The sequence below is a fragment of the Lissotriton helveticus genome, chromosome 6, assembly GCF_964261635.1.
Source record: "Lissotriton helveticus chromosome 6, aLisHel1.1, whole genome shotgun sequence".
NCBI classification, from domain to species: Eukaryota; Metazoa; Chordata; class Amphibia; order Caudata; family Salamandridae; genus Lissotriton; species Lissotriton helveticus.
In genome coordinates, this window is record NC_136067.1 from 676,294,631 (window position 1) to 676,314,076 (window position 19,446).

The window sequence follows — 19,446 nt, forward strand, 5'->3', positions numbered from 1 at the left end:
ATACCAGGTGACCAATATTGATGGAGTACAGAGAGATCATCCCATGGCAGTGGTCAATCTCAGCTGGGGAGGTGTCACTGGCCACAAGAGAGTGGCAGTGTCACCAAACTTGCCTGTAGATTGCCTACTGGGGAATGATTTAGAGCTCTCAGCCTGGGCTGAAGTAGAGCAAGAAACCCATTCTAGAATGGTAAACATCCATGGTAAGGTTAGTGGGGCAGTGGTAGCCACAGCCCCAGTCCAAGATATCCTCCCTGAACAGGTCAGGAGGGTTGTGCCAGTCACAACCCAATCTCAGACAACTTCCTTCCCAGAACAGGTTGTCAAGGCTGTGATGGTCACAGCCCACACCCAAACTGAGCCCCCTCCTGAAAAGGTTGGGAGAGTTGTGATGGCCACAGCTCAAACTCAGACAGATGACAGTGTTGTGAAGCCTGAAACTATGGATCACTCCACTCAGACAGAGAGTATTGAGGAGGAAGAGAAATCTCCCTCCCACCAGACTTTAGGAACAGATCAGCCTCCTCAGGGAACTGATCTGACCCCTTGTGAAGCAACTGCCACAGAGGTAGTCAGGCCTAGCCTGGCAGAACCCCTGATGTCAGTGGACCCTTCCAAGGTGGGACCCAGTCTGGAGCAGGTAACCTGCCCCTCTCTACCCTGCCTCAGTCAGCCCAGGGCTGTAGAGGTCAGGGAGGCCAGTGTTGGACCCCAAGGGGCCCCCTGTCCAAAAGAATTTCCCAATCAGCAGATTAAGGGCACTGAAGCTAGCAGACCTAGCCAAGTGAAAATAAGACACACTCCTGAGGGATCCCCCTTAAAATTAGTTAGGGACCTCCCACAGATGGACACTGTTGGGCACAGCCAAACTTGGGACCTGAGGGCCCCAGACCTGACCTGTCCCTCCAGTAAGCCCAACAGAGGGACCCAACCTCCAGCTGTAGGTAGCCAGAGGTTGACCCTGAGAGCCCAAAACAACTCAGTCTTGGAAAGAAAGGCCTCTATGGTGGATAATGATTGGAGGAAGCTGAGCCCAAAGTTAGTGGAGCCTCACTTCAGTACTCCATTTCAGCACCAGCCTTTTTCTTTGACAAAACACACCACAGGTAGAGATTCCCTATGGTGGAGACCCTCAGACACCCTTAGGGTGAGGGATTGCTTAGTGGACCATGACATAGGGGGTAACCATGCCAGTGCTGGTACTTCCTTAAATGGCCACTTAGGCAATATAGGCTTACCTGGACAAGGATAGCCTTATCTCCTTTCGTTTGGGGGGGGGGTTATGTAGGAAGGTAGATGCCTGACTATGGTTGCCCCCAACTTTTTGCCTGGTGTTTTGCTGGTTTTCTGACTTAGTTGACCTGGGGCCCTGCTATTCAGGACCCCAGGCCTACTGCTCTCTCTGTAAAATGGATTCCATGTACCTTAGGTACATATCTAAATTGGATACTGAGTCACCTTACCAGTCCCTGTACAGTGTACCTTAGGTACCCAGGGCATAGGTGTACCCAGGGCCTACCAGGGGCTGCAGCATGTATTATGCCACCCCTGGCTGGCCATCCAAATCTGACACAACTGGCTGCTTGACAGCTGGGGCAAGGTGGTGTAATCACCCTTTGCTTTAGATATAGTATACCTATATCTAACCCTAAAAATGGACACACAGATCTCCTATCAGTCACTCCTATGGCAGGCCTTAACAATCCTGAAGGCAGAGTGCTTGGAATCGTGTGAGATGGTGCTCTGGCATGAGCTGAGCCTGTCTGCGGCTTTCGGGATCCATCCCTTAGCCGTTTCCATGATATCGCATACCATATACTCTTAAGTGCATTATAATCCTCGCGGTTATGTGCCAACTCTGGTATCGCTTTATCAAAACATGTCGAGTAAGGTGTCATACGAATTGGAATACTAACCCCTCGCCAATTCTGGCGACGGGGTTAGCATTCCACCCTTCTAGAGGGACACGACATGTATGTAACCCCTAACCCCGGTTAAAGTCAGACAGAGCCTTAGCATCCACAAAATGGATGCTGCCACCGAGACACAAGTCTGCCCTCCTGCTGCTGGGAGTCCTCCCAGAGCAGGAGATAAGGACAAAGGGTTTCCTGCCAGGGGCGGGGCCAGCACCGTCCCAGACAGGATTTTGTGTATTGTAAGTAGGCAGGGCTTTAGAGGAAGGTGACTGCACGTGGCACCCCGGTGCTCACTGTGCATAGGCTGGCTGGAACCAGTTCCAGGGTCACTCCAGACCCTGTGCTGGGGAAAAGCCCGCCAAGGAAGTGGGTGTAACCACCCCCCTCCTAGTCCCACCCATAGGGCAGGACTTAGTCGCGTGCCAGCCCCCTTTTACAGGATAAAGGTAGAGACTGGCCCCCTTCCAAATCAGATCATCTTTGAATCCTGAAACTACTTTCTGCGAAAGGAACTCAAGACTTCTTCCTAAGATTTCTCCCTTGTGACTAAGGAGTAGTCACCCTGCATCCGCAGGCACCATCTACAGAAACACTGCGGTCTGCTGCAAGTCCTTCCTCCGGAATCCGACTGCCCAGCTCGACGAGAACCGGCTTCCCTGGCACCTCTGACCTCTACCTGCATCATCAGTCACGCTGAGATTCGTGGGTGTGACGAGACCTCGAGGGACCGGCCATCTTCAAGACTGCACGACTTCTGAACAACAAGCCCGCCGAGTGAATTCCTGGTGAGTGCTTTGGGGTCCGAGAAGCCCCCACCCTGAGCAGCTCCAGCACCGAAGAGCAGCCCCCCAGCATCTCCACGATCTGCGTGGGGCCCTTCTGCTTTTTACTGCTCACCGCGTTGTTTGGCTACTAGCCCGCTGGCTTGTGGCCTTCCTGACGACGCCCGACGACATTTCTGCTGCTGGTCTGGTTGCTCCAGACTGGCCCTTGCTTCCCTCCATCGGAGAAGTACCCTGGACCCTCCTGGTCCACTCAAGACGCCATTTTAGGTCCACCGCGTGGGCCTTGCATTTGCCAAGACTTGTTGCCCAATCCTGGGTCCAGCGACGTCGACAGCAAGAACCTTCGTGGGACAGCTCGCACCTCCATCCTGGTCGCCGACAACGCCTCCTGGTCCGAGAGACTGCAGAGCCCAGCAGCGCCCACTCACCTGACTGCGGTGACTTCGCCCGGTGCCATCCTGGTGCCCACTTAATCACTGGCTAGTGATTCAAGAACTTGGTCCCCTCTGCTTTCAGGTTTTCTTCTTCCTTGATCCAGGCTTGGATCCATCGAACTTTTCTTCACTGGTCGCCTGCCAGCAACTTCTTCCTTCCAGGCTCCTGGTCCGGCAACGAGATCCCCGACGTCTTTTCAGACCTATGCAGCTGCAGCCCCTGGGCTAGGTAACTTCGGCACTTCGGTGTCCCAGCATAGCCTCACTATCCTAGGGTCAGGATCCACTGTCGTTTTCTTCCTACCAGGTCGGGTTCGCCCGTGAACACTAACTTTGCCTTTACTAGCTTCCATAGACTTTGTCCCGCATCCCGCGTGAGAGTGCACACTCTGCACCCGAGTCCCCTGGGCCTCCTAGTAGTAATCTAACGATTCCCTAGTCCAGTCCTAGCGATTCCAAAGCCTATTAGAACTGTTACTTACCTGCTAGTAATTCGCATTCCACTTTTAAAGTATATGGTTTTTCGTGCCCCTCGGGCATTTGTGTATAACGTGCTAACTTAAGTATTTTCGTAAGAGTTTTGTTGTGTGCCTAGCACCCTGTCCTCATAAAGAGTACAGGGTTGTTGTGATTCTAATAAATACACTGTTTATTTTCATAACACTTGTGTGGTGTCCTTTCACTGGGTGTTCAAGGGGTAATGTGATGGTAAAACAGCTGGCTTAACACGCCCTCTAGAGTCTTAGCCTTAGACTGCTCGTATCCATGCTACTAGGATAGCTGGTCTATAAGGTTGACTTACAACCAATCATCAATAAGGGTTGTTTGGACTGATATATAGTGATCACTAGAATAGTGAGCACTGCACATCAGGCCAACTTCTCACACAGTGCAAACCCGGTTTTGCGTTGCTTGAGTTCTGGTTCAGGGAAGACCTGGGCTGACAGTTCGGGCTGAACTGTCCCTATTGGAGCAGGGTCAAGACTGATTTGAATATCGCTGGGTCCAAACTGAGATGGCATGGTGGTCGAAAAACAATGGTCTGGAGTGCTGCCCGAGTAAGTACCAGTGGCTGAGATTAATTCAAGCATTCCATCCATCATTTCTTTGTATACTTTAAACCAGGAAATTGGGCAGTGAGGCTACTCCTGGAAGAAAAATGACGTCTTCATCCGTACCTGGTTCTCAGGGTCTTGAATCTTTTACTTCAAAAAGAGAAGTTCAAGATGCTGTCCCTAGCTCAGATTCTTCTGGTACTGAAAATGGGAGACTGGACTGTGTTACTCTGTTTACAGGATACGTATTTCTACTTCCCAATCCTTGAGTTCCACAGGAAGTACTTGCGATGTTTAGTGGGCTTGACTCACTACCAGTTTGCTGTCCTTCCCTTTGGCCTGACTTTGGTACTTCACAGAGATGATGACCGTGTTAGCTGTTAGCCACCCATCACAGGAGGCTAAGTATTCCAGTTTTCCCCTATCTCAATGACTGGCTCTTGAAAGCCAGGACTCTGGAGATGATGCAGCCCCATTTGCAGTTGGATGACCTGTGTATTTCCATCAATGAGACAAAATCTCACCTGGAGCCCTCCCAGTGACTCCTGTCCATAGGGACAGTAGTGGATACCACTTTGTTGGGGGCATTTTAACCTGCACAGAGAATATGGAACATCCATGCCCAATTGCTGCGTTTTCAGGAAAGGGCCCATGTTCCAGCCTTGTGGGTCCTACACCTGCTCAGTCTGCTAGCGTATTACATCTTCTTAGTAACAGATGTCAGAAGGTACATGAAACCCCTTTAATTGTGCCTTTTGAGGCAGTGGCTCCAACATGAAGAAGATCTGTCGGACTGGGTAACGATCTTGACGGATGCTGCAACAGAGCTTGCCCGGAGGGGTGTGGAGGAGATTGTAGCTTACAGAATGTCCTGCCAATGCCCTCCGGCCATGGCTGCAGTAGTACCAGTTGTTTTTTACTCAAGGAAGGGGAACTTATCTGGCGGAATATGAGATCAGAGACCGCTAGTCTCCAGCAGAGCAGAAGTTGCTCATAAACCTGCATGACAGAGGGCAATTCAATTAGTATTGCAGGCATTCCTTTCTTTCATTCACCGCCAGTCTGTCCAGATCTTGATACACAATGCGAACACTTTGTGCAAGCAAAGGGGGAGTGAGGTCTCAACCTCTCTGTCAGGAGTCTCTGAATCTCTGGCCTTGAGTGCACTAACACAGAGTGGTAGATGATGGCAAATCTGGAGTTTTTGAAGAGCATCTTCGATCAATGGGGCGTGCCCAAGGTGGATTTCTTTTCCACTGGTTCGTATTGCCTAAAGTTCTGGATCCTCCAGTATCCAAAGCAAGGAGCTTTAGGGAACACTGTTGATTGAAATTGAGTGTTCCACTTCCCTGTTGGCTCTCTCCTATACTCTTGATTCATTGGGTACTGTGGGAGATCCTCCAAGTCCCTTCCCAAGCCATCTTAGTTGAACCGTGTTAGCCAGGTAGGGTGTGGTACCTGCAGACCTTCTGCACCTTCCACTGTATCACCATGCCTTCCCCCCAGGGGAGACCATTCTTTCCTCATCAGACTGCCAGGTCCTCCATCCGAATCTTAAGAGACTGTACCTTTATGCATGGAGATTAAGCTGAGACATTTGATTGGTTTTCAGCTGCCTAGAGGCATGATGGAGGTCATGTTGTCTGCCCATTTCTCATTCACTAAAACTGAAGGTAGTGAAGCTTTGTCACTTAGTGAACAGACCACCAGTCCGATCCCTTGAAAGCCTGCTTATTTGACATATTGAAGTTTGCACTTTCATTTTCCCAAAAAGGAATCGCCATGGGTATAGTTATGTTAAGTAATTTTTATATAGCGCCGGTTTACCATCAGGTCTCTTCGCGCTTCTAGGGGGGAGTTTTACAACAAACAGTGCATATGAGCTGATGTGAGCGAGTTATTTCATGGTCAGTGCCTCCAAAAACAAGATGGTCTTGAGTTTTTTCCTAAAAGGAAGGAGGGCTGGTTCCCTGCGCAGGGATTCGGGTAAGTTGTTCCAGAGCTGTGGTATCACGGTGGAAAAGGCTCTGCCCCCTTTAAGGGTGGAGTGGAAGCGTGGCGTGACCAGACGACAGGCTACAGAAGAACGGAGAGTCCGGGCAGGGATGTAATTTGTCAGACGGTCCTTGATGTAGGACGGGGCTGACCATAAATGGCCTTGTGGGCAATGCAGAGACCCTTGAAAACTGCTCGCTGCCTAATAGGGAGCCAGTGTAGTTTCGCGAGCAGTGGAGAAGCGTGGGCCCGTCTTGGTAAATAAAGGATAAGGCGTGCCGCATCGTTCTGCACAACCTGCAGTCTTCTCGTCAGTTTCCAAGAAAGTCCAATATAAAGGGCGTTCCCATAATCCAATCTGGACATTATTGTAGCAGATGCAATTGCCTGTAGAGAAGCTGAAGAGAGGAGGGGAACAAGTTTCCGTAAGCACCTCATAAGCCCTGTACAGGTACCAACCACTGCAGACACTCGCTTATTCATTGACAGTTCGGCATCGATTTTAATTCCCAAACTTTTTACCACTGGGACTGGGGTAGGGGCGACTCCCAGCTCTCGTGGCCAAAACAGGTCACACCATGGGCTATTGGTATGTGGGACAACCAGAATTTCCGTCTTATCTGGATTTATTTTGAGTGAGTTGTCAATCATCCAGCTCACTGTAAAACGTAATACCTCTTGTATGTGTTCCTGAGCTAGAGTGGAGTTGTTAATCCGTACAAGGAGCTGGGTGTCGTCTGCGTAATTGAAGACCTGGCAGTCCAGTTGGGCCAGATTCTCCACCAGCGGCTGTAGGTATAAATTAAAGAGCAAAGGGGACAACGCCGAGCCCTGCGGAACACCACACGTCAGGGAGCCAGAGGTCGAAACCTGAGCACCTAGCTGCACCCTTTGGGTCTGGTTGGACAGGAAGGATTTAAGCCATTGATAGGCGGGTCCCTCTATGCCCACGCTGGCGAGTCGGGACAAGAGGGTTTTATGGCTGACTGTATCGAATGCCGCTGACAGATCTAATAAGATCAGGGCACTCAATACTTTCTTGTCAGCCATGACCCTCAGCTCATCCAGAACCGATAGCATCACCAGCTCTGTACTGTGATGAGCTCTAAAGCCAGCCTGTCTGGAGTGTAACAGTCTGTGTTTCTCAAAGAATGTCGAAAGTGTTTTAAGGACATGTTGTTCAAGTACCTTAGCTAGATATGGGAGCTGGGAAATTGGCCTGTAGTTTTTAAAGATGGAGGCATCCGCTCCTGGCTTTTTAAGTAAGGGAGTAACTCTAGCCTCTTTCAACGCGGGAGGTAGAGAGCCTGTTTCCAGGGAGGCATTTAGTAGCTTAAGAATATGGCCTCCGAGGCTGGAGGCAGCCAGTTGAAAGATTCTCGGAGGACAGGGATTTGCTGGAGAACCTGATTTCACACGGTTCATAAGAGGGTAGACGGATTAAACGTCCAGAAGGGGAATTTTCGTGAGACGGGCCACGGGAGAATGGGGGGCTATTAATTGAGGGCTAGAACCCTGGTTAATTGAGGAATTCTCTATTTCTAATAAAATATTATCGACCTTTTGAAGAAAGAAGGCCTGAAAAGCATTGCAGGCTGTAGGGGGGGCTGATACCTTAGCCTCCGGTTTTTGGCTGAGTTATAGTAAAGGAACATATTTCAGCCTCGTCAACCTGACCGTGCCTCCTGGACTAGCCTTCCCTATTCAAATTCCCTATTTTGTTGAGGTTTTTAAAAAAAGGTTTAACTACCATCATCCCTTCCATGCCCTTTATTACACCTCAGTGGGATTTAGCATGGGGTCTCAGGCTGTGTGTGGCCTGACGCGCAGCCAACATGGCTGCACTCACCTTAGCTTTGTGGCTAACTCGGTTATCCTGTTATTTACCTGGCAGCGTCCCATTGATTAGAACACACCAGTGCCTTAACGAATGAGTGTGCCGCCGAAGCCCGGCAGCAACAGGGGCAGCTGACAAGCCTGAGGTCACCTTGCTTGCTGCTCGCTGAGTTAGGCAGCTGGGGGGGTGGGGAGAACGCGGGCCACCTACAATAATTACGGCGGTTCTCACCTACACCCAGCCTTTCACCCTTGAAAGCAGTAGTTGTGCGGCCGGCTGGGTGATTTGCTATGAAGGGGTCAGTGTCTTCTCTCGACACCTGATACCCTACACCACCACGCCTCTGAGCAACCGCACTGCCTGTGGCTTCAGGGAATACTCTGTGGCAGGTAGGATCCGGAACGCTCCACACCATCGGATATTGATTAACGGTGGTGGCCATTAGCGCATCCTTTGACAAATTTGCCCCTGGGTCTTCACTCCCAATTGGGCCCCTCAGCAGCCCCTACTGGAATTAATCCAACCACATTGCCGCATCTGTACCTGCCGTTTCGGTGGTGATACCCCCACCCCTTCGTCCTCTCTGCAGTGCCACTCATCTGGACATTTTCTTATTTGAAACAATGGGCAAGACCAACCAAAAGAAGCAAAGCAGACTTACGTTTGAGAGCCATCTGACCATTGGACACTTGCTTACTACCGGTGGGGCTGGCGTGGAGGTTCCCGGGAGATGATGTCCTTGGACTGCGGGCCTCCAGTTAGTTAATACTACTTGACCTAAAAGCTGGGCCGGCCTCAGTCGACTGCAAAATAGATACTGTGACCAGTCACCTCAACCGCCTTACGGAATGCCATAATAGACAAAACCTATGTTAGATAGCTCTGAGTGGAGCATCTACTATCTATGACTATGCTGCTGCCATGACAGAGAAGGTCTCCCAACTCAAGAAACAGATGCTAACGGTGGCTAGAGAGAACAAAAACTTTGAGACTCCTGTCATGCCAATGTTTCGATCACTTGGGTGCCTGAATTGAGTGAAAGCTGGCTTTTTTGTGAAAACACTGTTGTGGACCTCTTTGGCAGGGAGTTGTTTTCCACGGCCTTCCTAGCTGAAAGGGCACACAACACATTGGGGCCAAAGCCTCTGCCTGGAGCCTTTTTAAGGCCCCTTATTGCATGCCTCATCAATTATAAGGACCGGGGATACCAGAGGAAGGGCCCCATGCAATATCAGGGGTCGTAGATATCCATCTAGCCAGACTTCATACCACTGTGCAGGAGGCCCAATGCAAATTAATTTGTATCAAATGCCTACTCTGAAATGCCCACTCTGCTGTCTGCTGTCTGCTTTATTCAGCACGCTTGCAAGTAGAACTAGATGGCAGACCGTGGATCTTCTTGACAGCTATGGTGGCTATGCAGGCAGGCTAGAAGCTGCTTGGCTTTCGTGGATCCACCTCAGACCTCTCCTTAATGCACAGAACAGCAGGCTTCCCACTTCACCTGCACCCATAAGTGATGTAGAGTGACGCGTAAAGGGCCTTTACATTGTGTGATACTGTTGTATGACCGACCGGTTCAACGTTCCTATGGACTTTCCAAATTGCTGTACATTGCTCAGTTAGTGACACCATTTTATGACGCTAGCTGTAATCTTTTATCTGGGCATAATCCTTTATATGGACGATGATAGGTGTGTATCACCAAATGTTTAACCAACAGGGTTTAGGTTTAGATTGTTCGGGGTTCTTGCCACTGAGAGTTGGGTGTTGAGTGTGGGAGGTGATATTGTGAGCTTGAATGTTTGACAGCAATACTTTTGCTTTCTTGCATTAAACTCCAATGCAGTTTTACCACTAGGGTTAATGTGACGTCCATGACCCAATTCGGATTACTGTTACCTATTTTATGGCGCCAGCTGTCCGGATGTTAAAAGTGTTATCCTGGAATGTCGGAGGACTCAATAACTGCTGCAAAGTCCATCAAGTATGCGCATACATGGAACACCATCAAATAGATATTGCTATGCTCCACGAAACACACTATGCACTAGTGCATCACACTTTTCTGGCCAGGAAATGCAGCATGCATCAATTTTGCTCCTCCTATAACCCTTACTGTGGGGGTCTGTATACTTATTCACAAACATATTGATTTTATACTTAAGCAATGTTTAACAGAGTAGGAGGGTAGATATGTTCTACTGATGGAACATTACATGGCCAGAAGCTGTTGCATCTTTTTTCCTTTTTTAAAAAAAAATTACTTTACATTTTAGAATCCTAGACAGGTAGTCTCAATATAGGAGCATCAGCAAGCTATTAATCTCCTCCCACCTCCTGCCCCATACACCAGCGGATAGGATCCATTGCATGCACATTATACATTCTGTAAGGAAGTCCACTCTTCCAGCTCTGTTTGGTGATTCCTCTGTCAAAATGCAACCATTTCATCCCCTTCCTCCAAGCTGTTGCTTCTTAATACCTACCCCTCAAATTTCGGCTTCCCGGATTATTCTGGGACATACATATCATTTTGAGACGGTTTGATATAGATACATTTATCTGGGGAGTCGATTTCAGTTGGGTCCTTGATCTCACTCTAGACTGCTCCAGTGGACCCCAGGCATTCGTGGGTAGTTGAGGCACTCGCTGGATTTATGAACGTGTGCTCACTAATGGATGGATGGAGACACAGACACCCTGTGACCACCAAATTTTCCTTTTAATCCCCACCAGCCGATGGATACTTGGATAAAAGTGCTGCTGTCCCTAGCAGGATGAGTGGCACTCATTAAAATGATCATCCTCAGCACATTCCTATATTTGTTTCAAAACATTCCTATTATGTTAAACAAAACTTTTTTCTGCTCTGTGCATACGCTCCAAATTAGATTGATCTGGTCAGACAATCAGAACAGGATACTTTGAGAGATGCTAATCCTACCATATGAGAGGGGGTGGTTTTAGATTTAGAGACTTGTTATCAAGCGGCTCAAGGAATTTTTTTTCGATGGTGGAACAACCCAGATTAAAGACTGCTGTATATTTTCCAGGAGAAAGAGTAAAATATGAAAACCTCTTTGGTGTCCTTAATACCAATGGGCCTTCTTCTGCCCTGAACCGAGATTGTCCCCACTACTGCCTTGTCCTGGATGAGGTTGCCAATTACAGCACAGCTCCCTTTTTCTTGCTTCCTGGCCCTCCGACTTGCTGATAATCACCCCCTCCCTCTGACAAAAGAACTCGGTGTTCGTGACCTATTGTTGAATGCGGGGCTCACAGAACTCGGCCACCTATATACCAGTGGGACTTTTTTGTCTTGTGATCAATTCCTACATCACAGGGATTGTTCACCCTTCACTGTCTACACATATATGAGGCTTCAATACACAGCTAAGGAGAATATACTGTGGTTGCCCACAGATGCACAAGTAATGACCAGTCTGAACCAGATAATGAGGTCCCCCGATGCGACTAGGTAGGTCTCTTAATTCTATGAGATGATGATGGGACTTTGTGCTGGGGACACACTGTTTCATAAACTAGCTTGGTAAAGGGATTTTGAGGGTCAGATGCCAGCAACTAAGTAGAAATACTGCTGCAGACAGATATGATCAGTATTAAGTGTTGCTATAAAACCATACATTTTAAGTTCATGCATAGACGTGCTAAACAGCATAGAATAGATTACTGTTTATCCCGTAACTGCCCATGATGTGGAACGGACTGGGCAAATTGTTTCCATCTATCCTGGGTGTGCCCTTCTATTAACCAATATTGGAACAAGATCTTCTGTTTGCTCACGGATATGACAGTAAAAAGATTATTTGCAGATCCATGACTAGCCCTTCTATGTTAAAATGGTGCCTCCCTACATATGTAGATATGTTGCTATCACTGGCCAAGTCGAGGGTAGCCATGTGCTTGTAGAGCTTGCAAGTCCCGACAAATGACGAATGGCTACCAGATTTGATTGCATGTAATGATGACTCTGATTTGTATGGATCCCTTCCAGAACCAAGGATATTTGGGGCTCCCTCAAAACTTACCTGGCACAGCTTGACTCAGTGTCCCCACCCTAACTACACCATCAATAGTGGACTTACTGGCCACCCCAGAGTAGCAATCCATGTTATTTTTAGGAACTCCATCAGAGATTGGCTAGTTTCTCCTCCCTAAGTTGGACCAACCACGCTCTCATCGCTGTCGTGGAGTACAGCGGCCCACTCTTTGTTTATAGAGCTACTGGTCCCCTATAATGTGATTACTCCGGTCTACTGCATGATTTACTTGTACTGTGGTTAACTTCTTGCTTACCTACTATATTGTATAATGTCTTAATGTCTCACTGCATTTATTAAAACTCTTTAAAGAAAATGTGCTTACCTTTTTAATGAAGTCCCGTTTGATCCTCTAACTGGTTGTTATTGATGTCTTCTAATGGTTAAAGCAATTTTCTTGAGGCCATAACATCTGTTAGAAGCGAGCTGCACACACTGATCATCAGGCCTCCCTTTACTTCATTCTTTTCCAACAAGTGTCCTTTCCTTTCTATTTTGCTGAACCCCTTCCATCTGCATCAATCAGTCATCCCCCCACCCCCAGCACTAATAAAGAGGAGCTTAGACTGGATCCTGAGATGATGGTCACTTTCTATATTGACTGGTCAAAGGAATTCCAGGTTGGCAGCCAGTTCCTTATGGATTATGTTGGCAATAAAAGGGTGCAGAGAAGACATTAACCAGATGGATTATTCTACGCATTAAACTCTGAGATGCAGTGGCCCAGAAGGAGCCCATGTCTGGCATTAGAGCTATTTTCCATGAGATCCAAGACCGCTACATCTTCTTTGGCTAAGGGAATCCCAATAGGTGACCTCTGCAGAGCAAACACTTGGTTATCCCTTCACCCCTTAGCCAAGCACTACTGACTAAATTATCCATCAGGCCCTTCATCCATGGGGTGATATTTCTTGGCAATCTGTTCAAGAGGTGAGGAATCTGCAAGTAGATCTATCCATCAGAAGAAAAATTTACCTACCTTATATTGTGAGCAGGTCAGCTGCCAGACCGACAATGGCTTTCTTTTTCACCTCTGCCAAGCTGGAGTTTTCTACCACATTGTCTTTCTTACATTGGCTAAAACATGCCTGGTCAAGCAATAAGTATGTTGTAAAACTCAGTATCTGCCTCTGAATAGTCTGTAACACTATCCAGCAACAAGACACCGCTAGTGGCATAGAAGTGCTTTTCTGACTTGCAACATATGATATGTTAAGCTAGAACATGATCTCAAGCCTTTACCAAACGGACTCCCTATTGTCAAGTCAATCTGCGCTTATTGAGCAGCCAACAGATTTTTAATTGGTATCTAACGGTTCCAGGGAGATTATGTGCAATGTAGACGTTTTCCAGGCAATAACAGTTTTGGATAGAGTTTTACTTGTTTTGTTTTCATTATAAGAAAATAGTACTGTATGTTTTAATGGTTTGATTTACAAGAGTGTTTTTGCTTCTGTAGGAAACTTATATTGAAATCCAAACTGAACATCTTCCTCAACTGCTCCTCAGAATGATTTCTGCACTCACAAGCCATCTTCAGGCTCTGCATTTGGCTGAGCTCGCAGATTCTCTCAAGCTTTGCTCAAAGATTCTTAGCAAAGTTCAGCCTCCGCTTTTGTCTCCTGACAACCAGGGTGGCCTGCGATTTCCAAATGGGGAAAGCAGTTATACAAGAGACTATGAAGACAAAAAGGTAACGATTTAGGCTACATGCTAAGAGTTAATCATGTTGTTTTAAAATAAATGATTGTTTTTTTTGTGTATTGCCATTTTTATTGTGTCATATAACTTAAAATCTTAAGGCACAGGTTAAGCTGTTATAATTATGGTTACATGCAGCTAAGTCCAGTATTATCTTTGGATTTACTTCCTATGTGTTTTACTCTTTTTGCTGTACAGTACAAGTTTGTATAACTTCTTATAGGGCAATAAGAAGATTGTAGCGTTTATCATTCCCAGGTTATTGCAAGTATACTCTGGAACTGCCTGTTTTCCCAGGGCAAAGCCTCAGTCTGGTGTGCTGTTGCAAAGCCTTTACCAGCAGCCAGTCTGCCACCGGACATATGCCTTCAGAGTATCAGAAGACCCACCCTATTTAGGGCAGGTTTTTCAACAGTCTTTTTAGGTCTCCTCCTTAGACCCCTTTGGCTGTCTGTTGTCAAAAAATCTGTTGTTGACAACACTAATATTATATTTGGCTTTTCGTTAGCTGCTTGCTTATTATTGGTTGGCTTTGTCAGTTTTATTTGTTTGCTTCTTTTGCTGTGGTTTTCCTTCCTCTTTTATTGTTTGTTCTCTCCCTTTGAACATACCTTTTTTACCATCCTTTTAATTGAAGACTTGTATCCTTCAACTGCTCATATTCAGGTAAGTTTTCTTTTCCTTTTAGCACTTCATGGGAGTGCGTGTGTTTTCTTCCTTTCTCTCCTGTGTGCAGCTTCCACACTTCACATCCTGCACCCACGCACTTTACCCCATCAATCTCATATGTGGCAGTGTTTTCTCTCCCCACTGCCAGACCTGCCTGACTTTTTTGTTGTGTCTTTTATAAATATATATTTATCTTCCCCAGCTATCGCTACTCGGTGACGTTTAGTTTTACCCCCACACTCTACTTGCTGTACTGTTGCTTCCTCATCCTTCCCCATTCTGTCCTTTTTAATTTTTTTCCCTTTGCAATTAGGAGGGGCTGGCAGATGTAATATGCCTCTAAATAGATGCATCAACTTACATTTTATCACTTCGTTTATTTAATTTAGTGCTCCAAAACCGTTGTTTGCCATTTTGCTATGGTAAATTTTGAAAAAGATGGCTGTGTAAACACGCATGCGTCGTGAGGCATGCATGTCATCACATTGGGCTGCCATAGCGTTATTATGCATATGTGCGCATACGTGATGACGTTTGTGCATTTACAGATCATTGCTTTTTTCTTTTTTTTTTGCAGATGTTGTTCGACATGATTTATAACCATTTTTTTGTTTTGTTGATGATGTTCAAAATCATCAAAAAGGGAAAAAATGTTTATTGCCAAAAACCACCGGCAAAGCTAAAACATCTACATTAACAAAGCCAGAAGCCATGACCAGTGCTTGTTTTCTGTGTGTGACTCCTACGACAAGTATAGCGGTCACTCGCGGAAAAACATAACAATGACACAAATTCCGAAGGAAAAATGCCCTGTTAACCAGAAGAATTTATTTTTCGGTCTATTGAAACTCCTCCCCCCCCCCGTCCCTTTTAGGGGGGGGTGTTTCTTTGCCTTAAAAATGACTTAATCTCCTGGTAGCAAACCTACATTTCAGTTTTGCCAATTATGCTTAAGCTACTCTGACAAATGCACTTTAAAGAAAAAAAAAGAATTCCAATCGACATGAGAGGATTGTTAAATTTGCCAGATGATGGGTCCTCCGCCAGGGTGGTGGAAGTGGATCATCTGCCTACCCAAAAGCCCTGGAGGCCCACACACGAAAGTGTAAGTGACACCATTAGCAGTAGATAGTTTGTAGCAATAGAACAAGCATGTGCAATGCAACAGGTCTCGCATTAGTTAGAGTTAGATAATTTGGCATTGTTTATATTTAGCTGGATATGTTTGTTGGTTTGTGTACTGTATGTGTTGGGGAATGGCAGATTTGTATGTATCTGTGGAGTATGTAGGTGTATTATAGCGTTCCCATGCCATGTTTACATTGCCAGTGAGGCTAATAATAGACATATACAAAGAGACAAACATACAAAGACACACATGGAACGACGCACACATAGAGACAAACACACACAAACGCACACAGAGAGACAGACACGCACATAGAAACATACACACACAGCCGCACAGACAGACACACACATAGAGACTGACACACGTATAGAGACGCACACACAGAGACAGGGACACACATAGAAACAGAGATGCACACACATAGAAGAGACTCACAGAGACGTACTTACAGAGACAAATGCACACATAGAGACGCACACACAGAGACAGAAACACACAGAGATAGAGACGCACACACAGAAAATACACGCAGATGGAGACACGCACACAGAGACAGAGATGTGCACCGAGAGACGGAAACACGCACATAGAGATGCACACACAGAAACAGATACAGAAACACACGGAGACAGATATGCACACAAGACAGAGACATGCACACAGACACAGAAACGCGCACACACAGAGACAGAGGCGTATACATAACGTGAGACGCATACACAGAGACAGACACGCACACATAGAGACTGAGACACACAGATACACAGACACACAGATACAGATACAGAGACAGTTAGTTTGGTAGCTAAATGGGCTAAGGCTTCCGATACAGGGGCTTGTGCTTAACCTTATGATTACAGTTGTTTTTTACTGTATCCCCACCCTTTACTGACCTTGCTCCCACAGGTGCGGACATGCTGCCCCTCGGTGTTTAAATACAGTACAAGGCAATAAAAGATAGTTATCTCGTTGGAGTAATAAAAGATCACGGTATGTGGGGCCTTGAATGTCTAGAGATAGTGTGAAATGTGTAGCTGTTTGCAAAGGTCGCTTAAAATTTTAGGTAAACATGAAAGGGCTATGCAAAAGTGAATTGTAGTGCGTGTGAAAGAGTATTTGTTAGTTTTAATAAAAACTATTATCTGAATAAGCTAAAAAGATGTGTCACTGCTCATCGTCCATAGCAATAAGTGCTGCGCCCCCATCCCAGCAAACACAACTCTATGGCCCAGGCCTCAGCAGTCATTGGTCTATCAATCTAAAAGCAGCAATCTCAGTCTGTTAGCCAGATACGCCCCCACTATTCCATCACTGCCCACAACAGTCAATCCCCCTTGTCCCTCACAACAGCATGAAGTGCTCATCCTCCATGCCCGGCAACCACGGTTCTCAACGCGGTTAGTCACTGCAGCTGACTCTTCCTGAACCGCCATTGTTTATTCCATGCCTGTCACTCGCCTCATTAGTCAGCATTAACCCTTGAGTGGCCAAGCTTCCCTCACTACTCACCGTCACCAGCTCGAGCCACCACAACCATCACACACCCAGCATAACACCAACCATTGCTATGTACAGAAGGGCCAGACAGCCACCGTTCTCCTCTGCTCCACCTCTCAAACCTCAGCATTCCTCTTCCTCTCCCGAGCAGAAGCACCCCCTTACCACGCAGCACCCTGGAGCCGTACTCCTAGCTTCAACTGTTCCAGATCAGCCTGCCCTCGCTCGACCCTGTCAGTGCTCTGTCCTCGCCAATCAAGCCTTTTATTGCGCAATCACTAACAAAGAAACAAAAAAACAAAAGAAAAGGTCTATTTACAGAGCAGACTTTGACGTCTGATCTGGCCACTTCGGGGCGGCGACAGGAAAAACACAAAAACCTTAAAAAGAAGAAATAAATAGAATTGGAGCCATTTAGCTGCTGAAATAGAGGAACAAGGTGGAAAACAAACTCGAATACTTTCACCCATCGTCACCCGCAGTCGGGGCTAATTTTTCTTCCAAACACCAAAGAAGTGTTTACTCACAAACTTTCTCTGCTGCGCCATGCCTGGCACACACACCTCCGCCCATCCGGAACAGTTTCTTCTGCAAATTGCGCATTCTTGCCGAATCTCTCGCCGGCACTTCTACACGACAGCAAACATTAAAACATGCACACACAAAAACAAAACAAAAAGTTACAGGAGCCCGAACTTACGGTGAAAGTCTCCAAGAAAAGGTGCTTCCAACTCCTGTTGCTCTCCCACTCCGCGGATTTCATTAGAAAATGGAAGAGAAGCATTGTATCATTTTACTGCTACAAGTGTGCTGCTTGCCAACTCCTCCTGGTGCAGGGGCCCCTGGCCCCCTCCCTCGCAGGAGACTTTCATGCACAGTCCCGGGTGGGCAGGGGGGGGTCGGCACGGCCCGGACTGCTGGTGGGAGGGAGGATGGGCGGGCGGGCGGAGGGGCGAGCCGCAGGACCGGGCACTCCGCGGGGGGGAAGATGGCTGGGCAGGCTCCGCTCCCCGACCGCAAACACTTCACGGGGGCTGCCAGTGCGTTAACCCCTGCGGCCCCGGAGAGCAGAGGAATGCGAGCACAGGCTCCAAGGGCCAGGAGCGCCGCGTCCCATCCGGAGGGGCACGCCGTCCTCGGCACGTTCACGGAGCCACCGAAGAGGGTTTTCATTCGGATGGAATTCACTTGTGCATCACCTCAACAGCATGGTGTAAGAAGTAGGGCATAATCAGGAGTAGAGGTGTCCGGGTATAGTTGGCAGTACAGCTGCTAGGACAAAGGTTGACAACGAAGGGAAAGGGTATAGACGAGAAGAACTAATGTAAACAAGCGGCTCTGAAAATAAACCACGCCCGCGAGTGGTGCGCGCGCGCCCCGCTGCGAGGCATATAATTGAAAACATATTGGCTTTGGTGCGTGTAACAGACACCAATAGGCCGTGGGCGGAGCAATGAGCCCGCCTTTGGCCTATTGCGTGCTCTGTTGAAACAAAACACACACTCAAAGCCCAATACAGACCCCAAAACAGAAAACACACGCACGAGCGTGTGCGATTTCAGGGTCCATTTCTGAACCTCGAACAAAAGGACTCTCGCCTGCGCAAGACCTAAAAATAGCTATCACGAAAAAAGGAGTCATCCCCAACACACTATTATGGATTTTTAACATCCCTCAATATTTTTATGGATTTATGCTTAAAATATTTTAGTAGCATTTTGACAAATACTGGTTGAGTATTATAACATAGTGAGAGGAATGCCTGTCTGCATTAGCGTATACTTAAAATGATGTCTGCAGACATTTCTAATAGAAATCTAGGAGAGCGGCTCACCCCTGATGCAAGGCCTCCACAACACACAATCCGGTGGGAATTGTGACATAACCCTACCACCGCTTTGGTTGATGTTGTTAGGGGCATTTTCCATACTTTCATTATGATTAAGATTTGACAGTGTGAAAATATATATATACCGTGATCAAGCCGAACCCTCGGTGAAACGCGTTGGGCTGGTTCCGTTGTTTTGTTTATCATGCTAGAATAAAAGAATTATATGAAATGCGACCTGCTGGATTAATGGAGTGGTGATTTCGCCGTACAGGAGTGCATTACTCGACTTCAGTGTGGAGCGTGGAGTGAAAAGGTTTATATATATATATATATATATATATATATATATATATATATATATATATATATATATATATATATATATATATATATATATATATATATATATATATATATATATATATATATATATATATATATACACATATATATATATATATATATATATTTATATATATATATATATATATTAAAGCTCAATCCCTCCCCGGTCCCGGGTAGGAATAAGG

General features: G+C 46.7%; 1 protein-coding gene across 2 annotated transcripts in view; it reads left to right on the top strand.

Annotated features, from left to right (window-relative positions):
• The window catches only part of DOP1A (DOP1 leucine zipper like protein A), a 1,012,538-nt gene that overhangs the window by 374,131 nt on the left and 618,961 nt on the right, over window positions 1-19,446 (top strand). For both annotated transcript variants that reach the window (XM_078648131.1, XM_078648132.1), the window contains one exon: window positions 13,546-13,779. In XM_078648131.1, coding sequence (XP_078504257.1) covers window positions 13,546-13,779 — 234 coding nt within the window. The remainder of the gene's footprint in view (window positions 1-13,545; window positions 13,780-19,446) is intronic.